The 19,922-nt window shown below is 44.3% G+C and overlaps 1 protein-coding gene across 2 annotated transcripts in view; it reads left to right on the forward strand.

The window, feature by feature from the left end:
- LOC147896506 (protein S-acyltransferase 10-like) overlaps nucleotides 1–19,922 on the forward strand; it is a 65,252-nt gene that overhangs the window by 39,484 nt on the left and 5,846 nt on the right. For both annotated transcript variants that reach the window (XM_087381706.1, XM_087381705.1), the window contains 2 exons: nucleotides 3,646–3,735; nucleotides 3,868–3,951. In XM_087381706.1, the coding sequence (XP_087237832.1) occupies nucleotides 3,646–3,735; nucleotides 3,868–3,951 (174 nt within the window). The remainder of the gene's footprint in view (nucleotides 1–3,645; nucleotides 3,736–3,867; nucleotides 3,952–19,922) is intronic.

Genomic DNA, 19,922 nt, shown 5'->3' on the forward strand with positions numbered 1-19,922 from the left:
TTTTTGCAGATAGATCCTAATGCCGTCTTGCGTATTGCTAATAACTCCAAATGCGAGCAACAAAGGACTAAATCAGACTGTTCAAGAAGAATCCTAAAATAGTTGACACAGCAAGGGGAGGCACAAACAGCTCTGAAATCTAAAACTGAGGTGACTCTTGAGAAAAGATACTCGACCAGCAGCAGAAACCTCTAGGAAGTGATTATTTTATGCTTGTACTTCGAGTGACTTGGTTTTGGACAGTAGCAACAGCTAACAAGCAACAAATGCACCTCTGAAAACGGTCAATCTGCTCCAAAGATAGCAGCAGCACCTCTAGTTACCCCTTCAAAATTGGCTGCTTGTTTCAGAATAGCAATATGAGGCTATTGGAAGAGGAGCCCTATTTTGAAATAGAAGGAGAATCTTGTAGGAGTGGCGGCCTAGTCAAAAACAGGTCGAATTTGACGCAAATATGTCGAAAAATTGGTTGCCCTGCCTTGAAGAAGCTCTAGGGGACTGCTCAAAAAGAGGGACTGTGGCTTATAGACGTTGTAGTTGAGTTAAATAATGCTGGACAGGTAGGTTTTGCACGATAAAAATGAGATTCTTCACGACAAAAGTCCCAAGGGTGTAGGAGGTCAGGGGAGTTGCGTGGGAGCAAGGGGCAACCTGGCTCTGATACCAAATATGAGAGTTTGTAGATGGAGAAGGCTAAAAAACGAGGAGTTGAGCGTGATTGAGATTGCAAACATGAGATACACGAGGACTGTCAACATGATAAAACCCAAAAACCCAAAAACCTGAGAGCGAGCGACGGTGAGTCAAAATTGAGTGTACTCCTAACTCAACTAGTAATTGTGGTTAGGAAAAAAACCTTAGAAGGTAGAGTGCCCCTGACCCTTCTAATTAACTAATACATTGGCCACTACCTTTAATATTACAATATTTTCAACGGAAACGTGAACTTATACTTAAATGAATTGTGAGATCCTTAGGGATCACAATGCATGGACTGGTCCTTAATGGCAAAAGCATAGGGTATGAAAGAAATAGGATGCTAAGCTCCAAGATATTCAATTAAACTTAAATGTCCTAAAACCTAGACACCCCCTTGAGCGGCAACAGGGATGAGAGGACTTGACAAAGGTCAACACAACCACATACTACAACAAGCCAAAAGTACATGTATCAAAACATTGTGATTGACAAGAAAAGAAAGAATACTTTTGAGGTCAACATTTGGAACGTGGAAGGCTTTTCTAAGGATAACATTGTAGTCTATGAAGAGATGTTTGCTGAAATTGATGAGTATATGGCACTAGAGACATGCACAGTTAGGCTTTGGAGGAATCGCATACTTACACTAGAGAAGGGTAGGAAGGACCACTAAGAATAGGCAGGAAGAACACAAACAATCTAACTAGGGCTAGAAATGAGAAAAGGGGGAGTAAACTATCCATGTGCAGCTCGATACGTTGCATCCCATGAATCCCTTACCTAGACAAGCAATGGAGAGGAGGCAAGGATTCCAATGAAGCTAGATAACTATTGCGTGATAATAATTAGCCATGTCATGGACAAGGCTTATGGGACAAAGCTTGAGGCACACATTACTGGGGATCAGATCACAAAGGCAGCATGCTAGAGTACCAAAAACAAAGCATGAATACATCACAATTACCCTACACTCAACCAGTTGCATGGTTTCTAGCCCCTTCCTTCCAAGTTCTAATCCCTAAACTGCCCATTGATGATGAGGGGCCTATGGGCTTACCTTCTCTTTGCTACTGGGGCATGTAAGGTTACAACCTTTCCCTCCAAAAAGGTCCTGCCCAACGATTGTCATAGTCGTCCTCAAAATCCAGAAGGAGTGCAAGAGCCTAAGACTCCTAGCAGGCACAGTGGATGGCCTCTAATTTGGAATAAAAAGTCTCATGGAAACCTTATTGGAATGGGTATCAATCAGAGCCTATAATTGTTTGAAGAAGATTGAACAGATGCTGTCCTCTTTTTGAGCATTTCTGCCCCAGTAATGCCTTTAGGGCCTCAGCATCTTGTTATCTGTAAGGGCTAGGGGACCTCCAACTTACTTGTCATGGCATCGAAGACCACCGTGGGGATGGACGTGACACAGCTATGCATAGTGCCACACCATGGCATTGCCACATATGCATGTCACGTGTAAAGAAATCTGTAAGTACACCCTTAGTATACCCCTTACATAATAGCACATAAGCACACATGCCATAACACGATGCTATTTTTGCAATATGCTCTATTTTCAATGCTTTTACATGATTTACGTACATGGATGCTTGTTTCAAGCTAGATGTGTGCAGTCTCTACATGCAGGGTGGACTCCCCTGCCCTACACAATTGGCTATAAAAAGAGGTGGTCATCTCCAGGATCACTTGGGGGTCTGATTGAATGTGATCCTTCTTGGTGCCACAGCTGTGTCCATTTGGATCTAGACACTTTGGTTTGAAACAGAAGGCGGGTCATGTTGACTCTTGATGCAACCATCTGCTCATCTGGCTGCAGCTCAACTCTGGCACACTCATAGTCTTCCAGCCACTAGGAGTTGGGTTGCTGGTCTCCAAGTCTCTGGAGTCTCAATGGAAGTAAGATCACTTCACAATGCTTGTCCTGCGTCCCATAAGGAACGTACATGTACCATCCTCCCGGATAGCTGCACTAGCTGGGAGCATTTGCCTTTTACTCTGATTTCAAGTAAAAATTAACATTTTTAAAAGCCAAATAGGATCACTCTGCTCATCTGGCCGCAGCTCATCTGGCACACTCGTAGTCTTTCCAGCCACTAGGAGTTGGGTTGCTGGTCTCTAAGTCTCTCGAGTCTCAATGGAAGTAAGATCACTTCACAATGCTTGTTATGCGTCCCAAAAGGAACACACATGGACCACACTCCTGGATAGCTGCACTAGCTGGGAGCTTTTGCCTTTTACTCTGCATTCAAGTAAAAATTAAATTGTTAAAAAGCCAAACTTTTTAATTTTTTTCCAAACATTTGAAATTTTGGGCATCAGTGATTAAATGCGGGATACTCTATTGGGGTTTGTTTTGCGAAACTGATACATGGGGTCCAGCAGACTCAGTTTGTTTGTGAAACTAGTTGGAAGAAGCCATATATGATATGATATAGATACATACATTCTACTTAGCAGGGCAGTTGGTCAATGGATTGGTCCTATATTTGTACATTTCTTTATTAGTTTTTTCTCCCCTGGACTCTTATTATTTGTCTCAAGAAGTGGATGCCACAAACTCTAGCTTATAAGTGGCCTCTCGATTTACTGCTTGAGGTCTAAGTAAGCTATGCTCCATTGGAGCAGTCAAGCTAGGGTGTTGTCCATGCCCTTTGAACCCATAACAAGTGCCAGCCCATCAATTGTCCTTGATCGGCCACGTCACTAGCAGTCCTATCAGTATGTAACTAGATTATAATGCTCTAGTCACTTATGATAGCTAAGTGCAGCTAACCAATCTATTGCTAATCCAGGAATAGTTTTTCTGTCACTGCTAGCTAGCATTAATCCATTTAAAAAAAAACTCGTTTAAGCTTGACTAGGAGAATCTTTCTTTGCTATAAAAAGCTATTTTTGGGCAGAGGGAAGACTGAGTGAACTATGCCATCTTTTTTGCAGGTGGTATATTCTTGATGAAACCATACTGTGTCTTTGGACCAGCGTTATGTATGCGATGGCCTTAACCAGTATGGGTGGTTCAAGTTCATGGTATTTGTTGGGTTTATTTCACAATCGCTGATTTATCTTCAATGTCTGTTCCTGAGAAGATCCGGGATTTACTTGGCGAGCTTACTTTAATAAGTTCTGAGTAGATGTATGTTTGGCTGTTTAATTCGGCAGGTGGCATGCTGCTGCTGTCATCATTTTACTGATTGCTCTTTTGTGCTTCCTTATATTTTTGGTGTTACTACTGTTATTTCACAGGTAAGCTATCCTTTTTTTGAAAGGAATATTTACTAATTTGTGCTACGGCGAGAAGGCAGAGAAGCTTGCCTTCTTGTACTTTATATGGAAATTCATTGTGACATGAATAAAAATTGCACTATTATGAGCCACTAGTTGTTATAACAAAGGTCTACAGCACAGAATATACTAAGGACAGCTAAGATCTGAGAGAAGTACCTGATTTTTCCATTGTTCTAACAGCCTCTGTTTCGCATGTTAAAAAACACTCCTCTCTGTACAAATCACTCAGAAAATGAATGGGTGTACCCCATGATACTCTTCCAATGTATGGTTATGTACACAATGTTATGCTTTGATTGTGTGCGAACTATGGATGCCAGTCTTGTTCTATTACACCATAATCAGCTGCCATTGCGAGCAACCTATGTGAGCATTGAAGAATCAATTTCGACATGGAAGGAAGAGGATGGCATGGATGCGCATGTTTTTATGAGGCATTGGGGTGCAAGGTGTGGGATTCTTGTAGCAATTTACTAAAGCTACATTGTGTTTTGGTGATGTTTATCTGGATCTTTCCTGGTTTGAGAGGGGTGCATACACATTCAAAAAGAAAGAAGCACTTGTAATGTTTAGAGTGGATTTCTCACATACTCCTTGAAAGAATGCATTGAAGCAAAAACACGCACCTTCCATTTATTAGGACTGGTTTGCAATAGTGGTGTCAAGAGTGAAGCATTTTGTTGCTTGTTAAATGGATTTGATGGTGTGCCAACAATTCTCTTTAGAATGCATCCCTTTTGGAGATGCAATTGATAAGTAACTTCTATTGTATATGTACCAAAGCTCACTTGTTTCCAAGAAAATGCACAACACAAAATGTTTAGCTGCTATATTTTAGGATAACCATTAGAACTCTAAATCTATAATGGATATTGCTTGTTTATCCACAATGGCTCTCTCGTTTGCATTGAAGAGGATGAGTTTGCCGTCTAGTATGAAGACAAGGACACAAGGATGAGGAGAAGATGGAAGAGAAGTCCTAGGAGAAGGTGGAGCAGCTAGGATGAGGTTGAGGACCATTGGACCACACACATGAAAAGGCTAGCCAATTGCATGGTAAGCAAAAGGCAGTAACTCCATGCTTCCAATGGTAGTAACCAAAAAAGCTGGACTCCACAGTAATAAAGGCTATGCTGATTGCCACGGGGCAAGATTGATTCTAAGAAGTGTTTCTGCCTTGGAACTCAATAAACATGAGCCACCCTTCAAAGTAATGAGACATATTTGGGATATTTAAGGGAGGGGATGTAAGAGGAGCTGCTGCTTTTCCAGAGGTGCAGAGAAAGGCAGATTTCTGCAAGGGGAAGGGGCTGGAACAGTAAAGAGAGAAATTCTGCAGTAGAGAGAGAAAGACTGCAACAGGAGAGAGAAAGGGGCTATGGCTGCTCCAGGCTAGGAGAAGGAGAGAGGATGCTGCTGCTGTTCCAGAAGAGCTGAGAGGGGGAAGATTTCTGGAGAGGAGGGGCTGGAACTGTAGAGAGAGAGTGTGTTGCTGTAGAGAGAGAAAGTGTTGTTGAGGTGAGAGAATGGCCTGGGGAGAAGCTGGCTGCACCCAAGGAGCTGGAGAGGTTCTGTTGCATCAACCAAAAGGAGGGAGAAGAAAAGTGACGAATTTTCATGTAGGGAATGAAGGGGAGAGGCCTTCTTTTATAGGCTCAGCCTCCCCCCCCCCCGGGGCTCAGAGTGGAAGGTGGACACTTGTCCCAGATTTTTGGTGGGCTGCAGTCCCAAAGAGGACAGCCCACAACCTACCCCAAATCTACTAGATTTGGGGCCAGACACTTGGCCTGCATGCCCTGCCACCTGCCATGCCTGTTGCCACATGTGTGGGACACGTGGACTGACCTGCCAGCTCAGATTCCATGTGGCAGTCTGCCATGTGTCACTCCCAAAAAATATAAAATTTCAAAGTTGTCAGAATTCAATTCTGATCGCACCCACAGGTTTCTAACAGCTTGGACTATCTACTGATGTACTCTAAGGTCATAATTGAGCCATACTGAGCTCATTTGTTTGTCGTCTTATCTTGTATCTCCATTACTCTTGGAATGCTGCCAGGCCCACACCCAAAGCTTAGGGAACATTCTCTTGAATGGTTTCTAGGTCAGTATGCAATCTGTGCATTTGATTGGTTTCATGTTTGGGTACTCAGGTGGGGTGTGGTTTCTAGATGTCCCTCTCAAAGAGAGGCCATCACTCTTGTGGGTCACATATGCCCATAATCCCAAGCAAGGGGGTCGACCCTCAAATGCTAGACCTAGTTCCCATTGACCGTAACTGAACAGTAGGAAAACATTTCATTTCTTAATAAGCATACTATTGAAAAACAAAAAGAAATATTACCAAGCAAGTGGATACATGTTGTTAAAGTAGGATGACATTCCCTCCATCTTTCATTCGGTTGTCCTCAACTAAAATGCTTCCTCATAAGCATCCAAGATTTTAGGACACTCCTGAAATGTAGCTCTATCCATCCATTGGGCATCGGTGGATGGGAGCCCTCTGAACTTCAAAAGGTACATCTTGTGAGTCGTGCCTCGACGTCCCATAGTGAAGTTATGCAGAATAATTTGCTCTGGGATCAACAAGATCTCAGTGTCCTCTACTTCAGGTGCATCGTCCAGTGTGGGCTCTTGAGGTGGTTCCCCAATGAAGGGTTTCACCAAGCTTACGTGGAAGACATCGTGGATCTTCCAATGCTCTGGAAGTCTCAATCGGACTGAGACATGATTTATTACCTGCAACACTTGAAAAGGACCATAATATTGAAAGGATAGCTTGAAGCAGATGCACTTTTTGCCCACTTTGGTTTTTAACCGGGCTTTCTCAAATTTCAATAAGACCCATTGGCCTTCTTTCACCGCAAACGCCCTCCGTCTTTTATATGCAGCTACTCTTCGTTTCTCCTGTGCCTTTTGAATGGCTGCTCGAACTGTGGCATAAGCAGAGTCATAGTCCTCCATGAATTGATCAGCGGCAAAGATTTTCTCTTTTGTTTGCATGAGTGGAGTTGGTAAAGATCTACCATATACAATTTCAAAAGGAGCTTTTCCAGTGAAGGAATGAATTCTACTGTGGCAATATCTAAATCTTGCTGTGTGGTGTTATTATAAGCAAACTCCACAAGAGGAAGGAATTTCTCCCAAAAGGTTTGCTGGTCATGCACATAAAATTTCATTCAACAAATCCAAGAGTGTACTATTCGTAACTTCAGTTTGGCCATCCGTTTGAGGATGAAAAGCTGAGGAGAAACTTAGAAGAGTTCCAATGTTCTCAAACAAAGCCTACCAGGCCCACACCCAAAGCTCAGGGAACATTCTCTTGAATGGTTCCTAGGTCAGTATGCAATCTGTGCATTTGATTGGTCCCATGTTTGGGTACTTAGCTGGCGTGTGGTTCCCAGATGTCCCTCTCAAAGAGAGGCCATCACTCTTGTGGGTCACTAATGCCTTTAACCCCAAGCAAGGGGGTCCACCCTCAAATGCTAGACCTAGTCCCCATTGACCGTAACTGAACAATAGGAAAACATTTCATTTCTTAATAAGAATACTATTGAAAAACAAAAAGAAATATTACCAAGCAAGTGGATATATGTTGTTGAAGTAGGATGACATCCTTGGGCTTGCTATTTCCAAGCCTACCCTTTCCACCTTCACCTTTTGCAAGGAAGGCCTTGTCGCCACCATCTTTGTCGTACTGCTTCTCTCAATCTTCTTGGAGTTGATAGGTTTTAGCCCGTGGTATGGCCTTGTAGGGGAGTTTGTGTGCTAGTGTGCATAAAGTCAGCCCTATAACTTAAATTTTGCCCCATGGGTTGACCGGGCTAGGGTTTTAGGTTTAGCCCTCAAAGCGATGTTCCATCACTTTCAATTGTACTTCTTCTTGCACTTGAGGTGCTGCTTGAATAACACAGCTCGTTTTTGACCTTCTAGTTGCTCTACTGCTTCCATACAAGCCATCGTTGGTATCAGAGCAGATTTCAAGCCCTGCCATGTGCACTCCAATTTGTTTTAGAAGACTTCTGTTGCGAGAAAAGGAGAGCTACAGCTTCAGTTGACTGGTCCAAAGTCAGCCGCCACGTGCAGCAACCTGTTTGCTGACTTGTGGCTTCATTTGGAGCAGTCTGGTGCCTCCTTCCTGCTGTGTGACTGCATTTGGAGCAGGCTGGAGCTGTCTGGTGCTGTTTCCTGCATGTGTGACTGTTCCTGCAGCTGTTTGGAGCAGAGTCTCTTCACTCCGCCTCTTCCAGGAGCTTCCTACACTTGTTGCCCTGTTGTGCGACTTATTGAAAAGCTGTTTCAGCTATTTTGAGCTGATATTTTCTGTGCAACATCTGTTGCAGCATTTGTGACCTTAACTGTTCCTGTTTTTTTTTTCCCAAGAAAAGTACTTCGTTAAGTATGAATAAAAACCGCAGAGCAAGCTCAAGTGCGGGAGTACATCATGTCAAGCATGAGAAAAAAAACAGCTCAAAATGAATCCCAGGTGGCGGCTGAAAATGCCACCTCATCCGTGAAGGAGTGTCAGAGAAGAAAGGACAATCCTTCCAGACTCTGAGAAAAGCAAGCCCCCTAGCAGTAGCAGTCCTGGAGGTTCCCTGTATGTTCACCCAAATGGCCATCAAAGTGTGTACAGTATCTGACCAGATATATCTGACCAGATACTGGCCATTGTCTAAGAAGGGTGAACCTTGGAGTCCTCCAAAGCCTTTGTACATCTGGCTCTCCAAATATGCCATGCTGTGAGACTAGCTAGAATCTCCCAAGATGTGTCTACAGAAGTGTGGGGAGCTCTGAATGGAGTAAATGGAACATCCCGGAGGGAGCATGACTCCACAAGATGTCGTTGAACCAAAAAAGCTATATCCGTGTCATGTCCCTCGAAGAAAGCCTGTGGACCAGTGAGTGACAACCAAGCAATTGATCCCCGCTCTATGAAAAGTGCAAAGTATCCTAGCAACACCCTTTCAAACCATCCTCGCCTGAGTGCACTCCCAAAGGGAGTGCTGCACTGACTCAAATGTTGAGTGGCATCGAGGACAAGTAGGGTCAGGCCTGAACCTGGATCTCCACAGGTTCACTGCAATCCCTCCATGAATAGTAAGCCATATGAATAAGTGACTTTCCTATTCCTGAGGGATTTACAAAGTCTTCTCTATAAGTTTTTCTGCATCTCTGCAAAAATCTGAAAAAGTATCCTAATGAGGAGCTCTAGAGGTCCTCTAGCCTCTACAACTGAGCTAGAATCTCTTGGCATTTCTGACCATGTAACGAAAGAAGGGGATGCTCTTCTCTCGGTGCCCTGCAACTATCCACTCCCATTCTCTTGGATCCCGGAACCTCCATACAACCAAAGCCTTCAAGATCCAATAGCCAGGAGAACGGGGTTTGGATCAAGATACCACTGTGAGTCTCTACCCATCTCCATGTATCCTGCAATCCTGACAGGCTGAAAAGGAGCCTCCAAAAGAATGTCCTTTGAAGATCTGTGGAGTTTGCCTCCTGCATGAACCTGAAAGACAAGGGTATCCTCATGTGCCTTCCGCAAGGCTATAACCTGCAGAGGGATACCTGTCCTCAAAAAAGCCCCCAACCAGGTGGACTCAGAAATACAAATGGTATGTATCCATCCACTCCACTGGTATGGCTGCATCTATCTGCTGCATCCCGGCTGTACTTCCTTTGAGGTGACTAACTGAACGAGCTCTCTGATCCTCTGGAAGCATCCTGAAAGCTTTCCAAGTACCCACCGTGGATGCAGGTCCCAACTCCCATCTAGACCACTGCATATAATGTGATATGCCTAGTGATCTGCCATGCTCATCTAGTATGCAATCATTCCACATGATGGGCTGCCTGTCAATTTCTTCACGAGAGGAGGGTGGAACTCTCCGAAGAGTACTTCTGAAGCTATCCCAAGCTTTCAGAATGACAGCCATGAGAATAGAAGTAGGAGATCTGAGACGGGCTGACGTAAAGATCCATCTAGGGCTGTCCATCCAATCTCCTCCCTGAGAAGGTGTCCATGTCTGTATACTGCATAAGAAAAAATCCTTCCAAGGCTCTTGACTAGGCATCAAACCTCTGACCACCATCTTGCAGAGCAGGGCTCTACACTGCAAGTCCAGATTAATAATATTGAGGCCCCCTTCCTGAGTGAGTAGAACGAGGATCTCCCAAGCCACCCTGGCTATCACATCTGAAGTGCCGTCTAATCCACTCCACAAAAAATTTGTGATAGGTCTCTTGAGCTGAGTGATACTGCTTGTAGATCGGCACCAACAAGAGCAAACAAACCAAGCTATAGCCAACAGTACTTGGTTTACAACAATCACTTTGGATGCAAGGTCAAGTCTAGCCGAACTCCAAAATAGAAGTTTTCTCCCGATGCTCTCCAACACGGGAGCGAACTGCTGTGCTGGAGAAATGCCCACCCCTAACCTGGCATCCAAGATGCGTGACGGAGACACCCCTCTGAATCCAAGTAAAGCCAATATCTGCACCCCAATCTGGAGTGTCCTCATCACTAATCCAGAAACCATTGGATTTGTTCCAGTTAATGTGAGCCCCTGCTGCAATGCAAAATAAATCCAAGGCTGTCCTGAAAGAGGTGAGTGTCTGTGGAGTGGCATCCAAAAAAATAGCCGTGTCATCTGCCAGCTCACTGTCGAGCAACTCCTCGTCCCGTCTCAACAGAAGTCTCAGCCCAAAAATATCAGCTTGAGCTCTAATATAAAGGCTCATAGCTTCAACCACAAATAAGAATTAAAAGGGGGCTAGAGGGCATCCCTATTGGACTGATCTGGATATCTGAAACCTGTCTCCCCTGACTCCACCAATGAGTACCTGGCTATGGCCTGACCTGTAAAGAGTAGAAACCCCTCTAATCCACAAATCTGAAAATCCAAAGTGAAGAAGGGTTCCCTCGAGAAAACTTTTCGAAATCCAGGAGTAGAATTGCCAGTCTATGGCCCTCATGCATAGCCCAATATGTTATAAAAAATGCTTCTGCCATGGACAAAGCCTGTCTATGTGTCATGTATAAGATCTAGTAGGAAGGGCTGCACCCGCAGGCTGATGGCTTTTACCAAGATCTTATACAAAGTGCCCAGTAAGGTGATCGGTCTCCACTGAGACACTAAATTTCTGCAACCTCCTTTTGGGATAAGATGAATGAGACCCTCCAAGAGTGAGTCCGGCATCTCACCCGAGTTCCAAACGCCTTGCAGGGCTGAGGTAATGTAATCCCCAATCTGATCCCAAAAAATAATAAAAAAAGGTGGTGTAAGCCCATCTGACCCTGGACAACTACCCTTATGAAGGGCAGTAAGAGTGGTCGTGAACTCTATGTTGGTGAAGCGTGCAGCTGGAATTAAGACTTATACAGCTTAAACACAAAGCTTAAACACAAAGTGACATGATTGGAAAATGCAATATGATTGAGGGGCCAAGACGGCCCCCCCCCCCCCCCCCCCCCCTTATCCAGGCTCACTTTATTCTTGAAAATGGAGATACAAGACCAAGGTGCAATGCACCTTCCAAACTGATGAACTCAATGAAAACCTAGGACCTAGCTTTGACGATCCAAGCAGTAGCTTAGGCAAGGATGTGCAAGAAGAAGGATTCATGCCATCGCTGGAAATTCATCGTTATATGAAAGCAAGTGCTGGACGGACGCGTGCTGGAAAGCAAGGTGTGACAAGGCACCGGAAGATGTGAGAATTTTGTCAAGTGCAAAAACTTCCGATCGGTGCTCAGTGCTAGAGGCTGTACATAAGATTGGCGACGGGAGAGTAAGGAGGGTGATACGAGAGTTGAGCGCTGATGGAGCATTTCGTTGATAGACAGTTGACGTGGTCTTAGGGAGCATGCCGTGTGGTAACCCAACTTCCAAGGCTTGGTTGTGGTGAAAAATTTCTAATGGATCCCTTCCTTCTGAGCGCAATGCCCGCCAATCCCATAGCCTAAGCAGCCCGCTGAACTACGTATGCAATCCAAAAGCGTGCGGGCGATTTTCGGTTGCGTGTTCACCTGTGTACGCGTTTCGTTTGGCGACGACCTCAACGTTGAGTGCTTGCGGATGCTCGGGATGGTTAGGTTCACGCAGAAAAGCCTGCGATGCGCGATGCTCTCGACGGAAATCTTTGCCAAGGTTTGGGCAAGTTTGCAGAGGTGACGTGGCACAGGCGTACAAGTGGCGCTGACGTGGCAGGCTTGACAGATAGCTAACGTGGTAGCCAGCAGGTCCAGCTAACGTGGCGTCCACACGTGCAGTAGATGACCTGGCACTGACACGTGGCAGACAGCGCACTAGATGACGTGGCACTGACACGTGGCAGCCAGCCTGGTTGACCCGTGGTTAAGTTAACCCTGGTACAGTTAATTCCTGGTTGGTTGATCCGTGGTTAGTGAAACCGTGGTTAACTACAGCTAGTTAACTCTGGTTAGTTGAACTAGTACCCAGTTAGTTCAATATTAGTCCAGTTAATCTGGCCCAACCAGACCAGTCTGGTTGGTGTAACTAGACTGTGACCAGTCCAGTTAGTCTAGTTGCAGACTAACCAGACTAGAGCCAGTTAGTCTGGTTAGAGTAACCAGTCAGTTATTTCATCTGGTTACTGTTCTTTAATTTTAAAAAAAAAAAGACAGTTGCAGAGACTGTTTCTGCTAGCAGATTTCACCTATCTGTCAGACTTTTACTGTCAGAAAAGCAGCAGAAAAGCAGAGAAATCAGAGATTTGCAGAAAAAGAGTTTGCATGCCTTTGAGTAGTGAAAAGAGGGAAAAACAGATGTTTTTTGAAGCCATTTGCAGTAGCCAGAAAAGAGGCACACAGCTTTAAGTTTATGCCTTGAATTGACAGCCAGTACTGGCATAGACTGTGAATGCAAGACATCTCTTGTTGAGTTAAATTTTTCTCTTTGAAAAGCGAAGGCAGCGTGCATCAGTTGCATACACAATGTGTGTGTGAGAAATTTGCAGATCTCAAACGAGTTGTAAGAAAATGGCTCAATCACCTATCCAGTGGGATTCACAAGATAGGGATGCGCATCCAAATCAGAGAAGTGTGCAACAAACTCAGCAAGAATTTGAGCAGATGGTACGCACTCGTATACAAGAGATGGAAAATCTCAGAAAGGATCCAAGGGCTCAACATTTGTTTCAAGCAGAAGCTATGCCTAATGCAGTATATGACGTGCCAATGCCAGAGGCACACTCTCGTGTACAGCCAGAGAAAGAGAGATCTCATGGGACGGTCTCATAGCAGGAAGAGATCGAGGCATCATCACCGATCTCCTAGTCCATCACCGTCTACCTCGAGTTCGACTTCTGTATCTTCTTCTTCATCAGATAAACCATCAAGGAAAAGAAGAAAACACAAGAATTCTAGGAAGAGAAAGTCTTCCAGAGAGACCAAGGAATTTAAAGAGGGAGGTAAATCTGTCAAGTTTATGACCTACAATGGACAGTACATACAGACAAAGCATTGCAGTTCATCAGGCAATTTGATGCTGCATTCGGTACAGAAAAGTTTTCAGAATCCTCCAAGTTAAGAATGGTCAGTTTACACTTGACAGCGACAGCTAGTGCATGGTGAAGTGCACAGACCACAGATGGGTCAGCCCCAAAGAAGTGGAAGGACTTAAAGAAAGCCTTCTACCAGCAATTTATGCCAAAACAGTTTAGAGACCATGTTCTTCAAGATTGGGACAGTTTGCATATGGATGCAAGAGATACAGTGGATGTGTACAACCAAAAGTTTTGGGATGCTTATTTGCAGGTTGCACCTTTCAAAACGATCTCCAAAGGAACCCAAATGAGAAAGTATAGAGCAGGTCTCAGTCCAAGAATCCAGGCAGTAGTGAATGCTTTGGGGGCAAAGAACATTCAAGACCTTATGCATTCAGCTCAGTAGCTAGTGTTGTGCCGTTACAAGATCCATCTACAGTACTATCCTTGCATGCATGATGCTGAAAGAAAGAAAATTGATTTTTCAAAATCAGAAAAGAAAGAGTACCCCAAGGTTGAAAAGAAAGGGTTTCAGCCTCAGAAGCCGAGGGGTACTCAGTTTTCAAAGACTTATAAAGGCAAATCTCCATTCACCCCTGAACAGATAGCTGAATTCGGTAGAGATGGGAAATGCTTCAAGTGCGGCAAAGAGGGGCATGTGGCTGCCCAGTGCCCAGTTCAACTTCGAAGGGAAAAGAGGCAGAGAAGCCACGAGGACCGCAAAAGCCAATGGCAAGAGGAATTCCTGACATACTGGGTCATGTTTCAAACCCAGAAGAACGAGAATTGCTGCTATCATGGGGCAAAGTCAGAGACCAGCAAGGGCTAATTTTATTTGATCCAGGGGCTACTGATAATTTCATATCAGAGGACTTAGCCCTGAGGCTGGGAATAAAGACGGAGGAGTTGGGCAGGGCTTTGGATGCCGATCAGATGTTCTGTGGGAATCCTGTGCCAGTCACTCCCTTGATAGGGAAGCTCCATCTTCGTGTACAGAGTTATGTGGATCAGGAAGACTTCTTCATTTCTCCACTGAAACATCATGATGTAGTCTTGGGAATGCCTTGGTTTCATCGCAAGGCAGTGAAGTTGACGCTTCCTGAAAGAGTGCTGGAGTTTGTGCATAGGGGGAAAAATCAGCGTTTAGTTGCCAGGAATAAAGGGGAGACTATCCCCATTGTATCTGATGTTACATGTGGTAAAGCAATAAAGTCTGCAATTTCCGCGTACATGGTTTTTGTAAAAGAAAAAAAGAATGATATGCATGCTGAAATGAATGATGCAGACAAAGATAAGTTTCAGTTTCTTGTAAACTTTAAAGATTGCTTTTCCGATGTTTTGCCAGGGGAGTTACCCCCAGAGAGACCAAAAGATCATCAGATAGAGTTAATGCCTAGTAGCGAGCCACCCAATAGGCCCCTATACAGAGTTAGTGCAACTCAGAAAGAGGAGATTATGGCTCAGGTACAGGACTTGCTGTCCAAAGGGTTGATTCAGCCCAACTCGTCTCCTTTTTGTTCCCCTGTACTGCTAGTACAAAAGAAAGATGGCTCATTCTGTATGTGCGTCGATTACTGCGCACTGAATAAAATGACCATCAAGATTAGATTCCCTATTCCGCGCATTGATGATGTGCTGGATCAGTTAAATGGAGCTTCAGTTTTCAGCAGAATAGACTTAAAGAGTGGCTATCACCAAGTGAGGATACAGCCTCAAGATGTGCACAAGACAACATTCCGCACTACATTCGGGTTGTATGAATACTTAGTGATGCCCTTTGGGTTGACAAATGCTCCAGCCACATTCAATAGAATGATGGATCACATCTTCCAAAAGTACAGGCATTTCACGGGTACTTTCTTTGATGATATCCTAGTCTTTTCAAAGACAGAAGAAGAGCACAAGGAACATCTTGCTATAGTGTTTCAAGAGCTGAGAAATCATCAGCTCTATGCAAACAGCAAGAAAAGTGAATTCTTGGAAGAAATCCATTATCTGGGGCATATAATATCTAAGAATGGGATACAGATGGATCCAGCAAAGATCCGTGCCATTCAGGAATGGCCAGAGCTGAAAACTGTGCATGAAGTTCGAAGTTTCCTAGGCCTGTGTTCTTACTACAGAAGATTTACCAGGCATTTTGCTGATATCGCTGCTCCATTACATGACTTTACTAAGAAAAATGCAGCCTTCACATGGGGAATATCACAAAAGAACGCATTCAATACACTCAAGGAGAAGTTGACTACAGAGCCTATTCTTGTAGTCCTGGATCTTTATCAACATTTTGATGTTGATTGCGATGCTTGTGGAGAGTGTGTTGGGGCTGCATTACATTAGAATGGACATGTAGTAGCCTACGAGAGCCGAAGATTGCGTGATGCAGAAAGATATCTGGGAATCTATGAGAAAGAGTTATTGGCTGTAATTCATGCCATCCATACATGGAAGCACTATCTTTTGGGTGCAGATTTTACTGTTAAAACAGATCACCAAAGTCTGAGATACTTTTTGACTCAGACCAAGCTTTCCGAGAAGCATATGAAATGGGCAAACATGCTGTCAATGTATCATTTTCAGATTGTCCATACCCCAGGAATTCGGAACAGAGTGGTAGATGCCTTGTCCCGAAGACCCCAGGTCAATAATGTGACTATTGCTTATCATCAGGACCTAGAAGGCATGAGGGAGCAATATGCTAGTGATGCAGATTTTGGTGAGATTTTACAGCAAATGCAAGAGGGGCAATCCACCAGTCACTATTCCCTGAAACATGGGTATCTAATGAAAGATGATTGCCTATGCATCACCCAAGAGATGAGGAAAAAGATTTTGGAGGAATGCCATGCATCTCCCTATGCTGGACACAGAGGAATTACAGCAACAACTCTAGCACTAGAGAGGTATTTCTTTTGGCCAGGGATGCGGAAAGATATACATCAGTTTGTTACTGAATGCCTTACGTGTCAGAAAGTGAAGTATGATAGACGGAAGGCACCTGGCCTACTTATGCCTCTTCCCGTGCCTCAGGCACCATGGGAAAGTATTACAATGGACTTTATTTTTGATTTGCCAAAATCAAAGTAAGGGAATGATGGGATTTGGACTATCATTGATAGATTCAGCAAGCAAGCTCATTTCATTCCGGTTTGCAAAACCATAAAGGCAGATCATATGGCTAAGCTTTTCATGGCATAGATCTTTAAGCATCATGGTATGCCTAAGTCCATTGTTAGTGATCGAGATCCCAGAATGACCAGTCTATTCTGGAGAGCTTTATTTGATAACATGGGGATGAATTTGAATTTTTCTTCTTCTTTCCATCCCCAGACAGATGGTCAAAGTGAAGTAGCAAATTCTACAGCATTAGATATGCTGAAATGCTACATGGGTGACCAAGGTTCAGACTGGGAAAAGTACCTACCATTGGTAGAGTTTGCTTACAATAATACAGTACATAGTCCTACAGGGAAAGCCCCTTTTGAGGTCATTTATGGGAAGGTGATTTTGCCACCTATATTGAGGACCAAAGATGAAATATTTGCAGCTGATCAGTTTGTGAGAGACCTCCAGACAGTTTACAGCCAAGTCCGGACAGCAATCGAAAGGTCTCAAGAGAAACATAAAAGAGCTGCAGATAAGCATAGTAAAGAGTTTTATATGTGTTAATTATGGTCAAAGAGTTCTTTTAATGGTCAAAGGATTGACTACGGTCAAAGATACTTGACTCTAGTCAAGTAAACCTGACTTCGGTCGGGGAGACTTGGTTTATTACCAAGAGAGTTAACTGCGGTTAACCAGAGAACTACAAAGCTGACTACGGTCAGAGAGTGTTGACTTCGGTCAACGAGACTTGGCATGCACTAGAGGTACAATTCACACAGGGGAAGGAGGAGGAGATCGTGGGGGAGGAGGCGGAGGAGGGCTAGGGGAAGGAGGAGATGGCCAGGGGGCACCGGGAGCAGCTAGGCGGGCAGTGGGTGCAGCAGCTCAACCACCTCTAAATTCAATGGCTTTTGGATTAATGACAAGGATGTTTCAGTTTGGGAGGCTGATTTCAGTTTTATTTGGATTCAGAGGGATGTTTTTGTCCGATAATTGGGTTGCAGGTCCGTATGGGCATCTCTCCATGGCAACAATTGCTTGTATGTTAAATAGTATCAAGAGAAAACTCCTTTTTTGGAGTTCAATCAAAATTGACATTGCCACGGTTTTGTTTGCTCTTGTTAGTGCCATTCTAGGGACTCTTCATCCTTCCCATGTTGAAAGGAGGCCTCAATATAATAGATCAAAGCCATTATGCAAGGTGGTTGTTGGAGGGCTTTTGTCAAGGACCCTTGAAAGGGTTTTTTCATTCGATGCATACAGTCCTATTCTCCTTCCATAGGTGGAGATAGGATGGATGGTACTAGGTGGATCTTACCTCAACCCAGCTTAGGGCTCCTTCCTCCCCTTTTATGGCTGCCACCCTGAAAGGTTGGGCCAACTTTAGCTGAACTCCTTGGAGAGTTCCCCCTTCCTCTTGGGAAGAGATCGATAGGCAGCCTATCATATGGAATGAAAATACACTTAATGATCATGGAAGATCACTTGGTACTTCTCATTCTATGCAGTGGTCCATATGAGAGAGATGTTCCACTTCCTCCCTAGGTTCTCGTAAGGATTTCAAAAACCTTCTAGGTGATCTAGAAACCAGTTAGTAAGTCACCTTAGAAGAAGTGGAGTGAGAATTCAGCAAATTGCTGGAGCCATACCGTTGGATTGGGTTCACCAGATTCATTCAGGTGACAGGCCCACTTTCAGTCTACTTGCCTTGGGGCTTTTACAAGGTCGGGGATCCCATTTCAGGTCATAGAGGTTTAGATGGGGATGCCATGGTTTTTATGTTCATCCTTGGGGCAATTTGTCTAGATATTCTTATGGATATTGTTTTTCAGCCTGTGAGGGTTTTAGGTCATGTGGAGCATTGTTTCTTGGCTTCATGATGGTATCTAGACCCTTACCCGAATCACATTTTCTTGGGTTCATGGAGCAAATGGCTCTATGGAGGTGTCCTTATAAAGTATTTGTAGTGGAACCCGTCACTTAGGGAATGGGAGTGGGTTGATGCAGGGCACCGAGAGAAGAGTCTCCTCTTCCTTCACTACACGTATTCGTAATGCTAGGAGAATTCAACTCAGTCAGAGAGGTTGGAAGCCTAGCAGAGTTGTGTGAAGTGCATAGAAATGGAGAGAAAGAGCGCACCACACATGAACCGAACAAGAGAGCAGAGAGAGACCAAAAGGAATGCAAGGGATCTCATGATGACAAAACCCCCAAATGATGGGGAAACCTCTGTTGTAGATGGGCAAAGCTGCTCCAAAATAATAAGTTGGGTGTGCCGCTGGACGTACTGATGGAATCTATTGTGTGATCCTTCGTTGTTGAAGATTGCCATAGGTACAGTCGAAGAAGCTGCTCTGGGCACGAACCGTCTCAGCACGATCAATGGAAAGGTGGTATTGTTGCTCCAAGGCCACAGGTGCTAGATATTCTCCTCTGGTCTAGTACTGTTACAATGATCCAATGGGTACACTTACCCAATTGTTACACTAATCCAGCGAATACTCCCGGTGGTGCAAGGTCTGCTTCCTTGCATGGACATTTGTATCTCAGAGCTATCCAGTCCCCTATCAAGTCCAAACTGGTACACTGTCCCCAAATTGATAAACCTGAGTGCTCTAGAAACAATGGACATCCAACGTCTCACAAAGATCAATCTATTGTGTTTGGATTCTTGCACTATCACTCTTCAGACCCATCCAGATCTCTAGCAGCTCATCAGTCAACATCTGCAGCAGAACACAAGGAGACCCCCTTTGGATATGCCAGGTCATGACGTCCAAACAAAATACACACTGGTAAGATATTGCCTCTTTAGTTAGCAGGAACAACTCCTCATGGCTCGATGTCCTGCTTGAGAGCCTGCTTTGATCAAAGACTCCTTCGCCACTGCACCTGTCTGGTAGGTACTGCTGCCATTAACAAGCAAGCAATCCTCCATCTGGATCCAAAAAGCTTGTTGGCAGTGCATCCTGCCGCATGCTACTAGAAGTCTAGAACAAATGACGTGGCGGTTGTAGAATCATCCTTTTGGTTATTGGTCTCTCATTGATCCTTTGAGGACAATGCCGCTAGTAATGACCTTTTTGGCCACATCGGTTATATGTACGTGAGGCCTTGAATGCTTCTCGTTCCTCAGCTGTCAACTTTTTCCGTCCTTGCTGCTCGAGTGTCAAAGCCTCAGGATGACTCTCATAGGTACGATCTATAAATCTCTCCTTCTGGTCAAGCACCATCAAGATCAGTTCCTTCCAAGTCAACGTGTTCATGCTTCCACTAGTTATGAATGCAACGTATCGAGAAGATAGCTGTGAGAGCT

The sequence above is a fragment of the Dipteris shenzhenensis genome, chromosome 11 (genome assembly GCF_047967505.1).
Source record: "Dipteris shenzhenensis isolate YYH24624 ecotype China chromosome 11, Dip_SZ_1.0, whole genome shotgun sequence".
In the NCBI taxonomy this organism is placed as follows: domain Eukaryota; kingdom Viridiplantae; phylum Streptophyta; class Polypodiopsida; order Gleicheniales; family Dipteridaceae; genus Dipteris; species Dipteris shenzhenensis.